Genomic DNA, 20,658 nt, shown 5'->3' with positions numbered 1-20,658 from the left:
GCTCTGCGACGAATCATGCGTGGGTCCAGACCGCCTCCATCGCCACCAAAATTTCTTTGTAAACCGCCTTTCCGGTGCTAGCCGGCGACGGGCCTTTTTTTTCGCGCCCCCCCAAAACTCATTTACACGCGGTCAGTTCATTTGTATGTGAGAGCAAAAGGGATAGAACGTTGCATCGAAACCTTGTCGCTATCTGGAAAGCGTTCGTTTCTTTTCAAGGATGACGCGACCTCAGATCTTGTTTCTCGATGCTTACGATTCCTTCACCAACAACATTGTCTCTCTGCTGACGACTTTGCTTGATGCCGATGTGCACGTTTTGCCGATTGATACGCCACTGTTAGATCACAGCTCGCCGACTTTTTCTGATGATCTTCACCAGGAATTATCTCGCTACCATGCAGTAGTCTGCGGGCCGGGACCAGGCTCCGCAGAAGTTGAGAAGGATGTTGGACTGATGAGATGTATCTGGAAGTTGCAAAACGAACATATTCTGCCGGTGTTAGGAATTTGCCTCGGATTCCAGAGTCTTGTTCTAAGTGCTGGAGGAAGAGTAAGAAGACTGCGGCGCGGACTGCATGGGATGGTTCGTCCCATTCAACATGACAAGCCTCACCCGACTTGCGCAGGAGACCTTTTCAAAGGTGTCCCTGAGTTCAAAGCGACACTTTATCATAGCCTCTGCGCCGACATCGGCCAGGACTTGATATCAGACGCCGACTGGGAAAGTAGGCGATGGGATGCCCTCGATTCGGCTCCGGAGTTGACACCCCTGGCCTGGGTCGACGAGGAACGAGATGTCGGAAATGAGAGGATTCTCATGGCAGTGAAGCATCGGAGCAAACCATTCTGGGGTCTTCAATACCACCCTGAATCTGTATGCACTCAGCCTGCAGGCCATGCGGTCATCCGGAACTGGCTTCGTGAAGCCATGGAATGGAACTTGAAGGCGAGGAGGGCAGTGCACACCGAAGAACGGGTTCTGGCGAGGAACGCTGTGAAGCCAAGTTTGCTCTCTGAGATTCGGTCCGCAGCCCAAGGAGGTCATGCACCTGTCCTCGCCTGGGCAGAGATGCCGACGTCACTGGCGACTGTGGGATTGGACTGCGACTACAGCTACAAGACCATCGAACTCCCGGCGAACATCAAGGTACCGGATGTCGTGGAGATATTGAGGAGTGGAAGGACTGAGCACATCATTTTGGATTCATCTAACTCGAGCACGATGGCGACGGGCGCTGCAGATGTGCGTGGGAGATTCAGTATCATCGCCCTCGACGTTGAGGAGTCTTTGAGGATTGAACACCATGTCGGAGATGATTTTGCCACGGCTCACGTACCGTCGATTCAAGGACTGCCCGTCAACCTGGAGGAAACCATCCCATTCGGACCTCAGGAGAATATCTGGCATTTGCTATCCACTTTCCTCGAGAAGCGACGGATCCCTGCTTCGGAGGTTGTTGAGACGCCTTTCCGAGGTGGTTTCATGGGCTACCTCACCTATGAAATGGGACTGAAAGGAATTGATGTGAACGTGGCTATGGATCGGGGACATCGGAGGCCTGACCTGTGCTTTGCTTGGATTACCAAGAGCATCGTTGTGGACCACGTCAAGGGCCTCCTGCACGTTCAGCATCTCCAAAAGCGCAAACTCAATGCAGACTTTTGGATTGATTCTGTCGTAGCATCGCTACAAACGTCTCACCTATGGCAGCCCGGAAAGGCAGCCGTCAACGGACGGCATATCGACCCCATGACTGTTGCAACACGACCTGTCATCCAAGTGCCCGATGCCGCCGAATATGAAGCGAAGGTTTCCCGCTGCCAGGATTACATTGCGGCTGGCGAATCTTACGAACTCTGCCTGACGGATCAGACCACCATCACTTTGCCGGGACGTCCCTCCGCCGAACCTTACACGAACCGCATCAACGGACAAGCCAATCAAAAGTCCGCCTACGTGGCGCCATGGAAGCTGTACAAGACTCTCCGGACTCGTCAACCGGCTCCCTTTGGATCGTTCGTCCGCCTCGGCGGCGCCACACTCATCAGCAGCTCACCCGAGAGGTTCCTCGAGTACGATGCCAACGGGTTCTGCTCCATGCGGCCAATGAAGGGAACTGTCCGCAAATCGAACGACGTCGCGACGCTGGCGCAGGCGGAGGAGATCTTGCACGTCCCCAAGGAAGAGGCGGAGAACCTCATGATTGTCGACCTTGTGCGACACGACCTCCACGGCGTGTGCGGTTCCGGGAACGTGGAGGTGCCGCACCTGATGAAGGTTGAGGAGTACGCGACCGTCTTCCAGATGATCACCATTGTCAACGGGCAGCTTCCCGGCCCGACTGCGGCGGAAGATCGGTATACTGGTCTTGATCTGCTCGCAGCTAGTCTCCCGCCGGGTAGCATGACGGGCGCGCCGAAGAAGCGGAGCTGCGAGCTGTTGCAGGAGATCGAGGAGCATCGGGAGAGGAGCTTGTACTCGGGCGTGGTGGGGTACATGGATGTCACCGGCAAGGGGGATTGGAGCGTGACGATCCGGACCATGTTCAAGTGGGACGATGAAGTTGCGCCGTCCGAGGAGGGCGATTCCGATTCCGAGCCGCGAGAGGTCTGGCATATCGGCGCCGGCGGTGCAGTGACGATTCTGAGCACGGCGGAGGGCGAGAGGGAGGAGATGTTCACCAAGCTAGCAGGGCCATTAGGGGTCTTTGCGCAGGCTTGAGAACGGGATTGAAACGATGGGATGCATTAGAGGGAGGCGGCCGGGGAAATATTTGGTTTCTTTTTCTAGGCGTTTTATTACTGATTGTTGGAGGACAAGGCGTGGTGTTTGGTTGATACCTCAACGTATCTGGGATTAGACTCTCGTGACCTTCACGGGTATTTAGATTCAACTTGGACAACCCGGATGATCCACTTTGGAGGGGTGAAGAGCAATTGAAAGCCTTCCTGGCTAAAACAGAGTTGATTTCGGAACGCTTTCCGTCTGACATTGTCAATGCTTTCAAATTAAATGGTCGCATAACAAAAAAACACGAATAGGAACGCCCGCCTGACGGAATGATGCTGGATATACATGGGAGAAGCTCCCCCTCCCATCTCAAACGCACTGATCCAAGTCCTTCCTACCGGATGCCCCTGAGCGCCTTCGTTATCTCGACCATATCGTACAGTACAGGCCCGCCGCTCAATATCTGGTCGACGATATGTTTTCCCCGCTACTGCCCCTCCTACACGGCAAATTACCCCTCCTGCGTCATGTCCCTTCGGTCCGAAGATTCGTTCAGAATTCCTGCTCTTCCTGGAAGAACATGCCGAAGCTGATGATAGTGCCATAAATGAGGAGACCACCGATTATCGACATGATCATGGCTTCGACCTGGATGAGGTCCGAGTGGGCGAGGACGATGGGCAGGGCTATGGCGAGGCGGATGGTTAGCATTCAATTAATAAACAATGTGACGAATCCGACAGAAAAAATGACATACCAATTCCCATTACTACCAGGAAGCCGGTGCAGAAGCGACCGAGATCCAGCACGGCGGCACCGGAGCTCTCAACGAAGTCATCGGGGTTGGCGCATCGCGAGCAGATCCAGTTCGGGATCGGTGCAAGCACGTAAGTGGCGACGACGAAGAGCGGGTAGTAGACCTTCCAGAGGGCGCAGGAGAGAATGACCAGGAGAAATCCAACAGCGAGGACGAAAGAAAGGGCGATAATGGTCTTGAGCCCGGCGGTCGGCATCTTGAATGTCGTGTGTGTGTTAGAGCCGAGCAGGTGGTTGGGTTCTTGTTTCGGACGGGTATCGGGTTGGATAAAAGGCCCCGTTGGGGCTTCGACTCGAATTCGCTGAAAAAGACTGTATTATCGTAACAACGAATCGATCGTCGATGGCTTGCGTTCGACAAATATCGTGGTGTCGGATGTGGTTGGGAAGGTGGGATTGATCAGTCGTCGTGGATTCGCGGCTAGGCTGGCAGGCTGAGCTGTGATGCGATGGCGGGTCCCTGGGCGGCCCTGACGCAGGAAGGCCGTCGTATGCTGGCTGCTGCTGCCGTCGTCAGCGCAATACGGCGCAACCTTGTTCCAGGAGCCGGTCCTCTCGAGCTGTTTGGCACTTGGCTAAGCTAAGCCCCACCCGGCAAGACCCCGGCGAGAAGTGAGGTAAGGTGCAGCGGTACGTAGCTAGATGCACGGAGCACACACACCACACACCCTTGCTCCAGGCTGAGAGAGTGCTACGAAAGCTCGACCTGCCTTGAGCTGGCTGGAGGGGGTAGATTATCCACAAGCTCACTCTCCCCCGTTACTGCTTGCCCAAACAACCACGAAAACCACCCCGCGATTTCTCTTCCCACCTCCCATCTACCATCCTCCCACGAAACTCTCGAGATATACCGGGTGGCAGATTGATTGAACTGCTTGACGAAGCTACGAAAACTCCCTTACGCCCGCCATGTTCAGAAACAATTACGACAACGACTCGGTGACATTGTAAGTTCGTTTGGCTCAGCCTTCCCTGTCCCCGGCTGGCGGTGGATGCAAGGACGACGAGCACATTCGCTGACACTTTACTTTACGTCTTGTAGCTCGCCGCAAGGCCGGATATTCCAGATCGAGTATGCAGCCGAAGCAGTGAAACAGGGTTCCGTGGTAGTAGGCATCGCCAGCAAAACACACGCCGTCCTGGTAGCAATCAAGGTACGATGCCGCCGCCTACAACTGTTTCTATCCTCGCCAACTGTTCTCTGCCATAACCTCTTTCGAAAAACAAAATCTGTATCGATGAACAAAAGCTAACTTTCTATTCTTACACAGCGCAATGCCGAGGAGCTTTCCTCCTACCAGAAGAAGCTATTCCCCGTTGACGAGCATGCCGGCATCGCTATCGCAGGCCTGACCTCGGACGCCCGCGTCCTCTCCAACTTCATGAAGCAGCAGTGTCTCGGCCACCGCATGACGTACGGCCGCTCGATGCCCCTGCGTACCCTTGTCGACATGATTGGCGAGAAGGCTCAAATCAACACCCAGGTTTACGGCAAGCGTCCTTACGGTGTCGGTCTTCTCGTTGCCGGTGTCGACGAGCGGGGGCCTCACCTCTTCGAGTTCCAACCCAGCGGTATGACGGAGGAGATGCTGGCTTTCGCCATCGGTGCTCGTTCCCAGATGGCCCGCACTTACCTCGAGCGTAACATCGACCAGTTCGAGAACTGCTCACGCGAGGAGCTCGTGCGCCACGGCCTCAAGGCCCTCAAGGAATCCCTTGTTCAGGACCGCGAGCTGACGGTTGAGAACACGAGCGTCGGTGTCGTTGGCTTCGTTGAGAAGGACGGTCAAAAGGTCGTCGAACCGTTCAAGATGTTCGACGGCCAGGACGTCAAGGAGTGGATCGACAGCGTCGCGGCGAGCGAGGGCCAGGGTGGTGGCGAGGAGGGCGGTGAGGGTATGGAGGTTGACGGCTAGACAAGCAAATGAGACATGAGAAGGGTGATTGGGTGGGAAACCTTGCGTTGCGTCTGACTGGACTGGACCATCACGACGTCCTGGAGCGACTGATTGGACTAGCTAGGATGGAGAGCAAGATGCGAGCCTGCCCGTTTTAGACTTGTACCAATACACTACGGAAAAGGAAATTCGACAGCCGACGAATGAGCTGCGTCCGATGATTCGAAGTTTTAAGCCTACAGTGTATGTGACCGAGACAGTTTGTGCGATTTTGTACGTTGTTTTTCTGGTTGTGTAACTCTTTTATGGTCTATCAAGAAACTACAGATAACGATGCACGAAACAACAACAGCGTCCCCCGTCAGATGCCTTGGTTCACGTGTAACCAGGATCGACGCGAAAGGGGGGTAAAAGCCCCCCCTTTTTTTTTTCTTGTCTATTGTAGCCAAAGCGCGCGATGCAGAAGAGGGGGGAAAACACGAGGGGCGCCAGACTCCGGTACGCATCCGCTTTCGCATAGCACACACACATTGCAGACCTCCATTGATGTCTTTTTTTTCTTCTTTTCCTTCTGTCTTTCCCCCCCTTAGTTAACCTTTATTACATCCCCGCTTTATAGAAACATTAGTTTTGAACGACTGGGGATTCAAGAGTTGGACCAGTCGAGCTTGAAAGTGGCCTCTGAGACCTTGTAATCCCTCAGAGCCTTGATGGCGCCCTCGGGAGTGGTGGCGGTGACGAGAATGTCGGCGTTGGCGGCCCTGATGAAGCCTTCTTCGACGCTCTTGCGGACCCACTCGAGGATGCCATCATAGAAGCCGTTGATGTTGAGCAGGCAGATGCCGCGGTCGTGAATACCGAGCTGGTTCCAGGTGGCAGTCTCAAGGACTTCCTCAATGGTACCGTAACCGCCGCTGAGTGCGACGAAGCCAGAGCCAGGACCGCCGGCGAAGACCTCCTTGGCCATCATCTGCTTGCGGGTGTGCATGTCCTTGACGACAGTGGTACGTCCGTAGACCGATTCATCAGGGACGTACATGTTGTCCTTGTTGAGAGTGCCGTATGTACCATCACGCTCGTACTTGACGAGGGCCTCAGGGATGATTCCGTGGACGGAGTCTGGACCGGCAATGGCGACAAGGGACTTTGCCACCTCACCCATCAGACCGACAGTGCCACCGCCATAGACTGTGGATAGTCAGCATTTTCAGTTTTCTCTTACGTTTCGTTTGGTCTCTATATGGTGCGCCACTTGTTGACACTGCCGCCGCGGCCGAGACTTGCGGTTCAAGTAGAGAGTGATGTGTGAGAAAAGAAGAGTGACTCACCAAGGTCGATGTTGTTCTCAGCCATGAGTCTTGCCAACTCACGGGCCGCCTCCATATGCTGAGGCTTAAGACCAGGAGAGGCTCCGCAGTAGACACAGATCTTTGTCCTGCGCGACACTCCATTTGTGCCGTTGGTGATGCCGTTGGTTGATCCATTAGTTGGTCCGTTGCCATTGGGAGTTCCATCCCGGGTGGCCGGGAAGGAATGCAAGGGGGATGGGCCGCCGGACTGCATTGTTGAGGCTTGTTCGGATGTTGGGGTGAAAAAATAAACAAGGGTTTGATAAAGTTATCCAGTAATATGCTTGATTTTCTTTAGGGTCGGCTTTTCGAGGGAGAGAGTGTCAGTGAAGCTTACCAGTGAGATCGTGCCTGGGCTTAATATGTTGCAAGGGACAGGTACTTGTAGGTCAAGATGACGGATGTTTTGTGGAGACGGATGTGTCTGGAGTCACAGACGGGGACGGAAGAGTCACGCCAAGTGTATGCGCGGTTTACAGCGTGTTCCGAAGAGTGGAAAATGACGATACAGAAAGAGGGATGGAAAGGCGAGGAGGAGTGGAGGTACAAAAGTCCCAAGAGAGAAGCTTCGAGAGTGAAGATGAGAAGAAGAGGAAGAGAGCAAATGATGGAGAAGAGGAGGCCTGTTATATAAGTTTTCCTGGAATGGAGTCTCCGGCTCAAAAAGGGAGGCAAGTTTGTCTCGTTTGCAGCTGTTGGTTGGGATTTTTCAAGTGATGGTGAGTTGGTGTATCAATATCCTGGTATCGACATGTAGGGTAATAAAGGTTAAAAAAAAAGAAAGGAGGATTGGACGAGACGAGAGCAGGCACGGATGGGAATGAGACAACGAGATGTCAGTTACCGCCGCGGCGCATGGACGACGGGGCGAAAGAAGGACTGGTTTAGCGTAGCAGCTGGGACCTCACGGAGTAGGTGACGGCACCAACAGGATCGCTCGGGGAGCTGTGGCCCCTCTTGCCGGACCAGTAGTGGACGATTTAGGGTCGATGCGTAAAGCCAGCTGGGTAAAGAAAAGCAAAGGTCCCCCGTGTCTCGCGGCTGGAACGAGGTCGAGGAGCTTGGATGCGGTGTGACAGTTATTGACGTTGACGTGGACTTGGGACGGGCGAGACAGGACACACGACTCCTGGTTATTGTACTCGACTTTCAGAGTATCCATATCTGGACATGAGATTTCCGAGACTGGGTTTTACGGCATCCCCAGTCGTCTGCCACGGCCAAGACTTGTCTGGTTTGTTAATTTGTTACGCGGCGAAAAGTCCGGATAAGTGTTCAGGTGACCAGCTAGTGAGGCCCGAGTGTAATTCTGACCCCGACGGTTGTACACTAGGGGGAAATGCTTAGAGCCGCAGCGATTGGAGAGCTTGACAGTAGTGGAATCCAGATGCAGTCGACATGATCCCTAGAGTATCAGCATTAATAGGAAACAAGAATACCACCGGCCTTGGTAGGATCCAGAAACATCAGCATTACAAGGATGCGGGATATGGTAACATTATTCAACTAGTGTATTGAGGGTCGAGATGAAGAATATTTGGTGCAACTTGAGACAACAGAGAGATGCTACTTCTAGAAAGCGTTGTACACGTGTAATGACACGGCTCTTCACGTGTGTCCGGCACCGTTAACGAATGGATCGTAGATGCTCCAGGGCAGTTCTGTGTTTGACGTTAACTGGGCCAATGGCATTACCTGTTGTACAACGCTGGACGTTCCGGCATGGCACCTTACAGATCGATAGGCGGACTGCACGAATCGCAAGATAATGTAGTGGTTTTACGGGGTTGGATTGCTGGGACCAGATGTGTACTACTATGCCCTCCCCTGCCCTGTAGATGCTGCACTGTAACCGTGGTCTCAGCATGGCAGCCACCTGTTTTCTCCTACTATGTACATAGTAGTGATGCGGGCACCCAGCGCCTTGACTAGAGGATTTTTATCAGCCGTCTCAGACTCACATATCATAAATTTAAGGCAAAAAAAAAAAGTAGCTAAGGGATTTCAGGTGTGTGAGAAACACAAAATAGAATTGCAAGAAAATGAAGAAGAAATTCTCTGATCGTTACGACAAAAAAAGAATACATTGACTACAAGGGGAAATGCATCAGATCTTGTGAACTAACCGTCCGGAGTGCCTAGCCCAGTATCCGGGGTCGTGGCGGCGCCTCGGCTGTTGATTCGCCCGAGCAGCACGCAATTTATCCCGCCCACCAAACCCAGGGGTCCCCCATTAAGTTTGCCATCCCGTTCGGGCCCTTCCAGACTTTACTCCTCCAACCGACATCGCTTGCCAAACTCCACGGTTCCCGCGCCGGAGAAGACACGGTTATCTTTCGCGACTTTGTTCGACAAGTCGCTGAATTGCAACAAACCGTCCGTGCTTAAGCAAGCATCCCATTCTTACCCGCTGAGGCTCTTGTGTGATCTGCTCGCACTTGTCGTCCCCTCAGCGAGCACGCGATCTGTCGTCCCGCGGCCTCGATTTATTCTTCGTGCCAACGCAGCTGTTCGACGATCAACATGTCTCAGCCTAATGCGCCTGCAACGGCCGGCCGGCCACAAGAACAAGGCGTAAGTATCTAACCTTGCGCAATTGCGTTCCCTCCCAATTGCAGCTTCGTACTGACCAGATTGTCGCTGCGGCAGGGCATGAGCATGACCCAAAAGCTGATTCTCGGCTGCTCCATGTACTTTGGTATGAATATGATCATGAACAACATGTTCCAGAAGAACCAGTCAGGAACCCAGGTCAAGGATGCCAACGGCAACATCGTCAGTGTTCCCGCCAATACCGAGGACATCCCCCCATACCTCTTCCGCCCCAAAGAGTTGAACGAGGGCGCCACCTACAGCCAGGTTCCCTACAAGCTGGCCCCGATCTGGCCCATGGACAGCCACGTCGACATTATTGTCACGGTCTCTGATACCTTTGTCCCGATTCCGTTGTCCCAGACACCGCAGGAGAAGATTGTTCTGAAGGAGGAAAAATTCAAGCTCGGCGACTACAGCGAGAAGCGTTCCATCGATACCACTATTACGATCCCCCCCTCCGTTCAGAACAACGGCACTCTCTGGGGTCATTTCTACGTCTCACTCCCTGGAAGCCAGCCTGATCCTCATGTCGAAGCTTTCGATCCTGCCTCTGCCTATTACTTCGCCTTCCCCCTCACCCAGTATATCCCGAAGAAGAAGGAATTCAAGACTCGGTCGCTTCTGGAGGGTAAGGCCGAGGACGAGCCCGAGCAACTGGAGGAGGAGAAGGAATCCGGCCCCATCATTGCTAGCTACTACCACCCAAACGCCAGTTTCTCAATGATTCCTAACACAGGAGTTCTGGAGTACCGTAGCACCCACCCCGCCATCCGCCAATTTCTTCATCTTGAGCCGACTGGTGCGCGAGACGGCTCCGGCAAGCACTCCTGGTATTGTGAGTAAAAGCTTTCGCGTATTCTTACCACAACTAACCTCTGATAGACCCCATCCTCTTCGTGAACACCTTCTGGCAGCTCAAAAGCCAGATGATGTTGCTCAATGACACCGTCACTGAGGTCCCCCTGCATATTGACCTGAACAACATGCGCTCATGGCAGTTTAACACGCTTGCTGCTATCGAGGCGAGCGCGAAGGAATCTGCTCGCCAGGCTGCGTTTGGCGGATCTCTACCCGGTGGCGGTGACGGCTCCGAGATTGAGATGGTCAAGGAGATTTTCGGTGACACCAACCCCATTCTTCTTGGCATTACGATTGTCGTCAGCATTGCGCACATCATCCTTGAAACTCTCGCCTTCGGATCAGACATTGCTCACTATCGCAAGAAGAAGGACAACGTCGGCATTTCCGTTCGATCGATCTTGGCCAACGTCTTCATGCAGTCCGTCATTTTGCTTTACCTGATTGATAACTCACAAAACACGAGCTGGATGATTCTGGGCTCACAGGGAATTGGAATTCTCATTGAGTTCTGGAAGATTACCACCATTGTCAACATTGCTGTCAAACCGGCACCGCCAGGGTCCTTGCTGCCATTCATCATCGCGGTTGAGGACAAGCACAAGCTTAGCGAGACCGAGGAGAAGACCAAGGAGTACGACCAGATTGCGTTCAAGTACATGTACATTGCCGGAGTACCGCTGCTCATTGGATACGCCATTTACTCTCTGATTTATGAGACGCACAAGTCGTGGTACTCATACATCATTACGACATTGGTTGGTTCCGTCTATGCTTATGGTTTCCTCATGATGGTTCCCTCCCTGTACATCAACTACAGACTGAAGAGCGTTGCGCACATGCCTGCCAAGGCCATGATGTACAAGTTCCTCAACACCTTTATCGACGACCTTTTTGCGTTCACCATCAAGATGCCTTTCCTCCACCGTCTATCGACGTTCCGCGACGACATCATCTTTTTTATCTACCTGTACCAGCGCTACGCCTACAAGGTTGACTACACTCGTGTCAACGAGTTCGGCCAGGGTGGCGAGGACGAGGAGAACGAGGCTGACAAGGCCAAGGCCAAGGAGCTGCTTGAGAGCGATCCCACAGCCGAGAAGGTGAAGGCGGTCGTGGGCAAGGCTACGGGCGCCGATACTGGCAAGGCGAAGAAGAGAAAGTAAATGAAACGAGCATGTTTGACAGCAGTGGATGATTGTTGCCACGTCAAATGTAGATATAAAAAAAGGCCGGAAAACTGGATGGACACTAAGTACATACAGAATTAGAGACGTTCATTGGCTGCAGCATGTTAGCATGCGTAAGCCTAATAGCCTAATCGAGTCACATGCTGCTCCCTGTCAAATGTAGCCCATGGCCATGCGTTTCCTTCGTCTTTTGTATGCCGTCTGGAAAGCGTCCCAACTTGCATGTACGATACCACCACGCAGTATGCACGCTTGGACGTTCTTACGAGACTAGGAGAGCATTGGTCAAAAGAAAAGCAACCACTACGTAGGCTAGATGCTAAGCTGCTTCACAACATTGTCGCCGATATAGATGGCCATCCTTGGCTGCGGCGACCAAAGCAACATAATCATCCGGGCAAGTCCAAATTTTAGCAGAGAGTGTGAGAGTGAGAGTGAAAGTGAATGTGAGAATGAGAATGAGAGACGGAGAGAAGTCGCGGCTGAAAGACGAGGCAGGGGGTCCCGTAAAAACCGCCAATGGCGGGGGCTCGTGGTCGTCGGAGCCCCGTGCCTGGTAGGGCAGAGACAAGCATCCGAACACCCGTATGTCACCGCACCTATCAGAGGGCCTCGTCGCTTCTAATGACGCCAGGTCCCATCAAACGGTGTTTTGGAGCTGGGACCCAGCTCCACGTTCGCTGTTCCTCCAGCTACCCAGGCACGCTCGGGGGGGGGGGGGGGTCTCAGGCCTTTGGAATGTGGAGTGTTCACGGGAACGAATACCGAAAACATAGCAGTTAATTTCTGGGCAATGCCTGGTGATCGGTTATTCGGATGGGATTGCACGCAATGAGGTGTTTGGGAGGAATGGAGAAAGCGGGAAGCCTAGAATTTCGGCCCGCAAAAGGGTACTGTAAATATCTTGGTAAACCAGGTGGTACACTACACTAGCCAGCCGTACTCGCTGAGAAAGCTGGAGCTGAGGAATAAATAGAAGGTGGGAATAGGCCGCATGGTCCCCTCCAACGGCAGCAACAAGGTAGTTGCCCAAAGCAGCCATAGCTGACCTGGTCCTCCACTCAGTAATAAAGGGTACTGGAAAGGCTAAAGTTCCCGTCAAGTCTTTTGGGTTGGATTGCAATTCCGTCAGTCAGCAGCCCAGAAGAGGGTGATCAGGAGGTGTTGGCCAAACGCAAACACACCTCGGATCAAAACAACGGCGGAGCTGATCATCATTCTCAAACTCCCGTGTCTCTCACCATTCACTACCTCATCTCATTTTCCTTTTCTCGCTTTATCTCCCACCCCCCTCTCCCACTAAACTTTCTCTCTTTTTGACCACGTTTGCCATCCACCACCACCTCGGCTGTCCGTCGCGTGTGCTCTCTTGTTCGACTCAGGGACCCCCCGTTCTGGTATGCCCCAGGTTCCCCCGCCTGTCATCATTTCGTCCCATGGATCTTCGGTCATGACATACGGATGGCCAGACCGGTCCCCCAGCAACAACAGCAGCATACCAAGTGAAAGCGTAGCAGCGACGACAGCAACAGCGACCGCACTCAATCCATACTACGGCAGCCGCCAAGCAAAGCTCCGGCCTTTCGGTTCGCCAGGTCCACGCTGCCTCGTACGCAGTGGAGTTCCACAGGATTCTCGTCATCTCAATTTGGAGTGTCCCCAGCACCCCCAACGCTCCACGGGAGGGAGCCAAGACATACTTTAGGGGAAACGTAAGCTACAAAACCTGTTCGGACGGTGTGGCCGTGCCGTGCCCGCGCCCGCGCCCGCCGTCCGCTGCTGTTCACTTCCTTCTTCGGGATTTCTGCCCCTAAAAAGAAGGGGGCGCCCAAGGGACTTTATTATTGGGGGCTTCGCACTGGCAGATCAGCTGCTTCAGCAGCACGCAGCAACCCCCCCTCCCCGTCGAACTGCCGCGTGCCGCCGCGTCTTCTCTTCCTAAACGCCGTTTCCCACCCCCCTCGAAGCCCGAGAAGCTGCGAGAGAACGGAAGGGACGCCGAACCATGAGCAGACCTACCGTCGGGTCCCTTCTGGCTGCCATCGCAACTCTGATCAGTGATGGCCTACGTATCTTGAAATTCGCCGATAAGCACCACTGGGGACCTGACGAGCACGAACAGATGCGCCTGCTGGAAGACACCCTCGACGACGCCAAGAAGGATTTCCAGGAGCTGTCCGTACTCGTCAATGGACAACGATACTACATGAATGATCGCAAGCGTGAGTTTCGTCTTCCCCAATTGCACTTCCGTGATTCCCGTTGTATCCGTGGTTTTTGCACTTTCTTTGCGATTCCACAGAGGGCCCCGCGCATGAGCGGCTGCCTCCCTCGGTTGCCTATAGAGATTCCCCACCGAATCTCCCTCAGTCTTCTTGCTGTTATCCTTTGCAACTACCACAAGGCCTCTTACTGACAGAAAGTTCCTAGCCCATTCGATCACCGAATTGCAAGCCCTACAGGCAAAATTCGAGCTTCACATCCAGAACTTTAAGGACTGGGCGAAAATAGGCGGGCCGATCAACCCGGTATGGGCGCGCGAGACGACTGAATTGCGCCGTGAGCTGCACCGCGCGCAATGTCGGGCAGCAAGGAGGATATTTACAGCTGAACAAGAGGCGTCGTCAAGATGTCTCGGCGCCTTTCTGGTCTACAGGAAACAGCGTGAGTGGGCAAGCCGCTCTATCGTAACCGAAGAGGAGTACCACCGGCGACATGTGGAGGAGATTGTGGCATGCAACAACATCGGCAAGTTTGAGCGTTTTGGAGACAGGGACATTGCCTTTGTCTGCGATTTCTGTGACGGCCACCTCGTCTGGGAGGACATGGAGAGCATGCCATCGGTGCGCGCGGCCCAGAATGTAGCCGCCAACACTGTGTCAACGTCACCCAACACACAGCTGCCGCAATGGCAGGCGACCGCGTTCAGCGCTTCAAACCGAGAAGAGAAGACGGTCGTGTATGCGCCACTGGCGATAGCAAACCACATTGCACCGTATCAGGGGGACTGGGTTGCGCGCCTGGAATGCCCCTTTTGCGACGAGGCGCCGTACATCGAACCGGGCGAGGACGGCGACGACGAGATGCGGAACACCCAGGACGAGTCCGGGTTCGAAGACCTTGATGCCTTTCAAGAGCACCTGGAGTGGCAGCACACGGCAACGTCAATACCCGCCGTGTCCTTACCCAAGGTAGCAAAGGAGTGCGTGGTGATGTGATACCATAATTCAAACGACCATTTCGGCGGCGCAAAAAAAAAAACGGTGATTCATGTATATAGATGTGGACTTCCATGCCGGCGCGGAGTTGGGGAGGGTATTTATGAAGAGGGCGGCGGCGCATTTGTTCAACCGCACCCATATGATGCATGAGATTATCCTGGGTTTCCTTTGTACGTTCCAAAGGGCACAGTCATTTTTGCAAAATATTCGCATAGATACCACAGAGAGTCTGAAACGACCAAAATGACAAGAAGAGATTACCGATCCGGTAGGGTTTTAACGGATCACGTTTTTTTTCCACTTTTACAAAGACTTGAAGTATATCTCTTGAGGGAGAAGGCGGCGGCAGCAGCAGCAGCAGCAGTAGCAGCAGGCTCCTCCCGTGGTTCCTTTTGCTGTTTTCTTCCCGTCCTTTTTTTTTGTTCTTTGTTTTCGTTTTGTTTTGTTTTGTTTTGTTTTGTTTGGGTTCTCCTCTGTCCATTTGCCCGAGAAGCCCGTAACCGTGGACTTTGATCGATTATACACAAAACAGATGTACATCCCACCCACCACAGCAGAACGCTAACCTGGTCCCTTGTCCACCACCTCCCTCCCCTCCGCCTCCGAAATACAATTTCAAGAGAGCATAAAAAAACAATAATGACCAAAAAACCCTAAGTAAAAAAAACTGCAAAGACGCACGCTTTTAAAAGAAACGCCACCACAAAAACACAATGATGATGAAACCCAGCGCGCCAAACGGTCCGTATTGCTTGAGCAGGAGCTCCCAGTTGATCCGCACCGCGGCGCGGCGGTACTTTTTACTGTCGTCGCGCAGGCGGGAGCTCAGCTCGCCCATGCGCTCGAGGGAGTCGCCGCGGTAGAGAAGGTCCTCGATGTTCTTCGTCATGACCTTGGTTACGTCGCGCAGCTCGTCGTTGAGCTTGTCGAGGTTCTGCGAGGCGCGGGCGTCCGAGTATGTCGCTTTCGTACGGGAGATGAAGGTGTCGAATTCCATAAAGGCGTACGGGCGCTGGGCGGGCGAGTGGAGCTGGGCGATGGGGTAGGTCGTCGTGAATTCCCGTGCGAGATCGGAGAGGTAGGTGAAGGCTAGCTTGCGCGGGTAGGAACGATCTGTTATGCAGAGGAAGGTAATGTCGTTGTCGATCAGGTAACTGGCGGCGGTCGTGTTAGCATTACACTGTCCTAGGTGTTGTTCGGGGGGGAGGGAAGGAGCGAGCCGCACTGGAGGTTGTAGGAGCCGCTTTCAATGCTGGCCTGCGGTTCTGAGTTGCGCGAGAGCTTGCGGAGGACCTGCTTGATCTGGGACTTGACTTCGGCGAGGGCGGCTTCTTGCTGCTCGTCGTCGACGGAGGCGCAGAGCATCAGGCCTAGGTTCTGTTAGCCCCCGTGCCGTGCCGGCGCAACTTGCGGGATTGCTTTTGCGTACCATCCAGCCTTGCTATTTGCGTTGAGCGGATCATTTTGAGGAGATGGGTGGGTTTATGTGGTCGCGGATGGCCAGGAAAGGGGACGAAGTTGGAAAGCTTAGATTCGACGTGTCGAATCTCAAAGTACTATTACTTTGGCGTCTGTGAGTGGGGTGGGTAGCTATCGCCAGGATGGGTAGGTAGATAGATATTGACGTGTCCTTAAGGCGCGGCTCGAAGTCTCGTGGTTATATGTCGAGGTGCGAAGCGACTTAAAAATCGGTTTGAAAGGCTGCTAGTGTTGAATAATTGAAAACGCAGCTTTTTCTCGGGTATCGTGTAGAGTATTGTGTCCTTTCTCCGTCAGGGGGTGCTCCTGGGGTGGGCTTCCTCTCAGGATCACGGATCTTGGCCAGTTTACTGCAGCTCCTCCACGTTCCTGGAATTGAGATGACACCATGGGTGGACAGGGCTGGCCAATGGAAAGACCGGAACAGGGGAGCACCCTTGCAGCGCTATTGTGGCTGTCTGTGGCTTGATCCTTCAGCCTTGTTTTATATAGACACTTTCTGTCAGTGAGTGAGGAAGTGGGACAGCTGTGAGACCTTCAACCGCTTACAATTTCAGGGAGGCGTGGTTGGGGATACTTCATCTTTCAAACTGCGCGGCACCGCCTCCGTTCAGATAGTTTATTCTTTTCTTGAACTGGAATTATTTGTAGTCAGTAGTTTGTTTATCAAGACCTTGGGGTTTTTTGTAAGTTTCATCAAGGTGTTCTCCCCTCATCTCATGTCCCATAAACCAAACTCTTTATGAAAGCCGTTTGAGGTGGAGGTCCATTTGAGCCGCTTGCTGGCATGGATATGTCCCTTTAACTACAGATTTTTTAATGAAAGAACCACCATATTTCCTGTCCTGCTCATTGACTGACTAGAGTTCATTCAGAATAAGCACTGTTTGCTTGTGTTGAAGCCAGTCTACCAAGCCTTTTCTCTGGCACCCGCCCAAAATGGCAGCGTCCCTTCCCTCGCCCGTAGACGTAGAAATGGCCGAGGCTGGCCCTTCAACAGCTTCTAGTCTTTCTCCTCCTCCGGAACCAGATTCAGACTACGAAGACGTCGACGAAAAAGAGGACTCGCCAAATCATCAACTCACATCACTGGAGAAAATAAGCATCTCGTCACCTCTCAACGGCATCGAATTAACAAAAATGGCAAGACGATCGGAGCGTAAAACGAACAAACCCAAGACCGTTCTCGTGGCAACTCCTAAGAAGCCCGTAAAGAGGAAGATTGTCACGAAAGTATCGTCAGCGAGAAAAGCACCCAAGTGGACAACAGAGAAGCTCTTGACTGACCCAAAGTCACCCCTCGCTAATGCGGATCTGAGGGTATGCCACCTTTCTTACTCTGCGACGACTCTCCGTCGTCTTCTGATGCATACGATTACTGACTGATATTGCGTGTTACAGTCAATTCTCTGTCAGCCTGCTGCATGGGACATCCTCACCAAGGAAGAACGTGCAGAAATTATCGCACTCTTTCCCGCCGGCACCCGCATCCTGGACGAAGGTACTGACGATGCGCGTCCTGACTTCGATGCCCTTCGCAACGACAATAACTTCCGCCACGACTGTGCTACATACACGGACAATATTGCCCTGGGCAAGCATGACCCTGAGTGGCTCGAGGAAGCATGGGCTGCACGGGACCGCCGTAGGGCAGGCGACTTTGACGACTACCTCGTGCAGAAGTTTGAGGAAGAATGGAGTTGTGAATTACCGGAAGAATTTAAACCGAAGCGGGACAGTGGGGTGTCAGCGGCGGTGACTGAAAAAGAGGTTCAAGAGGTGGCCAAGGAGGTTAATGAGGATGCTGAGTCAAGCAACGAGGTCAAGAACCACTCCGAGGAGCCAGCCACGGAACTTAATGGCACTATAGAGGGCGAGGATGCCTTGGGAACATTGGATAAGGAACCCAAGGTGGACGAGGAGACTCATGCTGCAAACGAACCGGTCATTCAGCTGGGATCACCAGTTCCTGAGGATAATGAGGAGTTTACACTGGAGATCGAGGTGAAGACAGACGTGGAGAATCCCGCCGCAGCTAAAAGCCAGAAGACGAAGAATAACTCCCCCTGAAATGATGCGATATCACACTTCGGATCACGAGTTTTAACAGGCATTCAAGAGGAGAGTGATGCCACAATATACAACGACATATCACGACTTGACGACTCACGATTTCGGGAAGCTATTGGTTCACTGGGCATACAATAAAAGTGAACAACACGGCCAACTAGCAGCCGGCTTTACCTGCAGGCGTTGATGTTACTTTGACGCTGCTCTATCATTACTGGGTTATACTGGCCTGCAACATTTTCTGGGTGCAATAGAGCATCACGAAAAACCAATTAACAGGCATAAAATCAATAATGCTGTTGAAACTAAATTTTCTGAACATGGAGTTTCTCATGTGCTGTCAATGTGTCTGTGTTAAACACTTTTTCGTTACGACGCCCCTTATTCTTAGCTACTTGATTACAATTTTGGCTCCAGAATATACGTATGTTTCTAAGAGCGGAAAAAGTGAGCAATCACCTGTTTGACGAACTTCTCCTTCATATGGTTCGGGTCAGTCTTCGGTGACTGGCCGGTGTAGTCCAGCCCACATCATTGTGAGTGCTTCGTTGCTGCCCCACATCGCCGAGCAGAAACCTCACTTCAGTGGGCGAAAAGCCTAAACCACAGCAACATCTTATCCCTACCAGATACATCACTGAGACCCGCACAGGTTATACAGTCAATACTGGCGTGACAGGTGTCGAATCAAAGAAAATCACAAGTCCCGCTGTTTTCTGGACGCAATTTTGGGGCACTGCGCTCACCAGCCGGCTACTTTCCTCCGCAGGAACCTGTTCGCTTCTACATCTGACAGTCAGTCACTATGGCGCCCTCGGCAGATAACCACGGCCGGTCGCATAGTCTTTTGCTCTTTCAAAAACTGCTCAACTTGAGAGACAGCGCGAGTCCCTTGACACTTGTTCTGGACAGTCTCGAGCAGGGCGCCGCACCTGTTTTGCGCGAGTTCGTCTCCAGAGCTAAAGTAAGTGACGAGCTTCAGTATTCTTTTACTCTTTAGATTAGACAACGACATATACCTCATTCCAGAGGTTTTGTTTCGAGTGCATAGTTTCATTCACTTTCTCGACCCCTGTTGACCAAGAGCAGATTGCGAAAGCAAAAGTCGTGCTCCTTTCGTTTGCAACCCTCAAACGACCACGAGATGTCGATGTCGTCGTCAAAGGCCGTGGTAAGAATCTGAAAGCTCTCAGAGCAGAGATCTTGTCACATTATCCCAAGCCAGCTGCGGCAGCAACCAAGGGGGCACCTCCATCACAAAGTAAATGAGCCCGCTCTGCTACCGTAGTACTTCTGACTCACGCTCCCACAGAAACAGTCATATTGGTTGACTCACTCAACGACCTCGCCACGGCAGCGCCGCAATTTGTTCCGACGTTCCTCTCTAGTATCATTATGCCTTCAGTGTCCCTGGTCGCCGTCTACCACACCGACGTGCCCCTCGCCCTCCCGCGGACTGTGAGCGAGTATGAGCCTCACCCGCTAACCATCCTCACGCACCTTGCCACTTCCATCCTCCGGCTTTCTAGTCTGCGTCAGGAAATTGAGCGCCAAAGAGCGAGAAACAGGAGTTTGCAGGAGCCGGAGTGGGGACTAGGTGAGGAGAGAGAGGGTGTGTTGATCGGCCTTAAGGGCGAGACCAAGTCTGAGGATTATCGTGGTGTTGTGGTAGAAATGGAGGTTAGAAGAAGGAGTGGACGAGCCATGGCGGAAAAGTTCGTCCTGTTGCCTCTGGCAGGCTCCTCCGCTAGCCTCGGGAAGACGTCGAAGGTGTTTCTCCTCTCGGAGCACCCTGTGTTTGCCACCCCTGGGGGCTCCGGTGAGGCGAATGCCGGTGCTGGGGAGGACGAAGAGCCTGAGAGCACATTCAATTTGGGTCTCACAGAGAAGCAAAGGCGAGATAGAGAGGGTATTGTGCTGCCTTACTTTGATGCGCAGACAGACATAGGAGCTGGAGAAGGTGGCAGAATTCTCTATGAGATGGGCAGGGAGGATGACTTTGATGACGAGGAGGATGAGATTTAGAGGGCCTCATTTGATGGTGAGGCATAACGATTGTTACTTTGACAACGAATGCATGGACGATGAGCACAAGCGTATCCTCATCAATTCTGGCGAAACGTTCCCACATGACTTACGCACTCACGGCAAGGCACAGCCCAGAGAGTAGGTAGGTGCCTGCTTGTCTATACTATCACGGCACGAATCACCTTCCATCTCACTCTGGTACGTAGCTTGAACGTGCCTTCCTCAATACCTGAGGCGATGCCTAGTCTCCACTGAGGCCAAAAAGTAGGAAGGCACGCAGCCCGGTTGCCTGCGATTCACCGTCTCTACCTGGCCGTACTTGCCTTCCAAATAAATATAATCATTAAAATCTTCGTGGTACGTATTTATCTGACTGATTGAGGGCAGCGCACAGGCCGTCTCACAAATCTATATAAACCC

At 52.9% G+C, this 20,658-nt stretch overlaps 9 protein-coding genes across 9 annotated transcripts; 6 read left to right on the top strand and 3 right to left on the bottom strand.

Annotated features, from left to right (window-relative positions):
* Positions 1-220: 220 nt before the first annotated feature.
* On the top strand, positions 221-2,725 carry CTRU02_201746 (aminodeoxychorismate synthase; the record flags this gene model as incomplete). The annotated part of the gene is made up of 1 exon (XM_036729868.1): positions 221-2,725. One exon carries the CDS (start codon positions 221-223, stop codon positions 2,723-2,725), a length of 2,505 nt encoding a protein of 834 aa, XP_036578402.1.
* A 561-nt stretch (positions 2,726-3,286) lies between these two features.
* Positions 3,287-3,747, bottom strand: CTRU02_201745 (vacuolar protein sorting 55 superfamily; the record flags this gene model as incomplete). Its single annotated transcript, XM_036729867.1, has 2 exons — positions 3,287-3,420; positions 3,492-3,747. 2 exons carry the CDS (start codon positions 3,745-3,747, stop codon positions 3,287-3,289), a joined length of 390 nt encoding a protein of 129 aa, XP_036578401.1.
* Positions 3,748-4,459: 712 nt separating this feature from the next.
* Positions 4,460-5,466, top strand: CTRU02_201744 (proteasome component; the record flags this gene model as incomplete). Its single annotated transcript, XM_036729866.1, has 3 exons — positions 4,460-4,497; positions 4,593-4,704; positions 4,822-5,466. 3 exons carry the CDS (start codon positions 4,460-4,462, stop codon positions 5,464-5,466), a joined length of 795 nt encoding a protein of 264 aa, XP_036578400.1.
* Positions 5,467-6,094: 628 nt separating this feature from the next.
* On the bottom strand, positions 6,095-7,011 carry CTRU02_201743 (lysine decarboxylase-like protein; the record flags this gene model as incomplete). Its single annotated transcript, XM_036729865.1, has 2 exons — positions 6,095-6,636; positions 6,777-7,011. The coding sequence occupies 2 exons, from the start codon at positions 7,009-7,011 to the stop codon at positions 6,095-6,097; spliced, it is 777 nt and encodes a 258-aa protein (XP_036578399.1).
* A 2,309-nt stretch (positions 7,012-9,320) lies between these two features.
* CTRU02_201742 (Cleft lip and palate transmembrane protein 1) lies at positions 9,321-11,416 on the top strand (the record flags this gene model as incomplete). The annotated part of the gene is made up of 3 exons (XM_070203916.1): positions 9,321-9,355; positions 9,416-10,227; positions 10,275-11,416. The coding sequence occupies 3 exons, from the start codon at positions 9,321-9,323 to the stop codon at positions 11,414-11,416; spliced, it is 1,989 nt and encodes a 662-aa protein (XP_070062498.1).
* Positions 11,417-13,445: 2,029 nt separating this feature from the next.
* CTRU02_201741 (uncharacterized protein) lies at positions 13,446-14,658 on the top strand (the record flags this gene model as incomplete). Its single annotated transcript, XM_036729863.1, has 2 exons — positions 13,446-13,662; positions 13,871-14,658. The coding sequence occupies 2 exons, from the start codon at positions 13,446-13,448 to the stop codon at positions 14,656-14,658; spliced, it is 1,005 nt and encodes a 334-aa protein (XP_036578397.1).
* A 688-nt stretch (positions 14,659-15,346) lies between these two features.
* On the bottom strand, positions 15,347-16,124 carry CTRU02_201740 (protein transport protein sec22; the record flags this gene model as incomplete). Its single annotated transcript, XM_036729862.1, has 3 exons — positions 15,347-15,815; positions 15,887-16,031; positions 16,091-16,124. 3 exons carry the CDS (start codon positions 16,122-16,124, stop codon positions 15,347-15,349), a joined length of 648 nt encoding a protein of 215 aa, XP_036578396.1.
* A 955-nt stretch (positions 16,125-17,079) lies between these two features.
* Positions 17,080-18,210, top strand: CTRU02_201739 (proline-rich early nodulin; the record flags this gene model as incomplete). The annotated part of the gene is made up of 3 exons (XM_070203915.1): positions 17,080-17,460; positions 17,542-17,895; positions 17,929-18,210. 3 exons carry the CDS (start codon positions 17,080-17,082, stop codon positions 18,208-18,210), a joined length of 1,017 nt encoding a protein of 338 aa, XP_070062497.1.
* A 1,395-nt stretch (positions 18,211-19,605) lies between these two features.
* On the top strand, positions 19,606-20,235 carry CTRU02_201738 (Elongator complex protein 5; the record flags this gene model as incomplete). Its single annotated transcript, XM_036729860.2, has 1 exon — positions 19,606-20,235. One exon carries the CDS (start codon positions 19,606-19,608, stop codon positions 20,233-20,235), a length of 630 nt encoding a protein of 209 aa, XP_036578394.2.
* Positions 20,236-20,658: the final 423 nt, after the last annotated feature.

The sequence above is a fragment of the Colletotrichum truncatum genome (genome assembly GCF_014235925.2).
Source record: "Colletotrichum truncatum strain CMES1059 chromosome Unknown Contig_0001, whole genome shotgun sequence".
Lineage (NCBI taxonomy): Eukaryota > Fungi > Ascomycota > Sordariomycetes > Glomerellales > Glomerellaceae > Colletotrichum > Colletotrichum truncatum.
The sequence above is the reverse complement of the archived record's forward strand: the minus strand, read 5'-3'. Positions and strand labels throughout refer to the sequence as shown.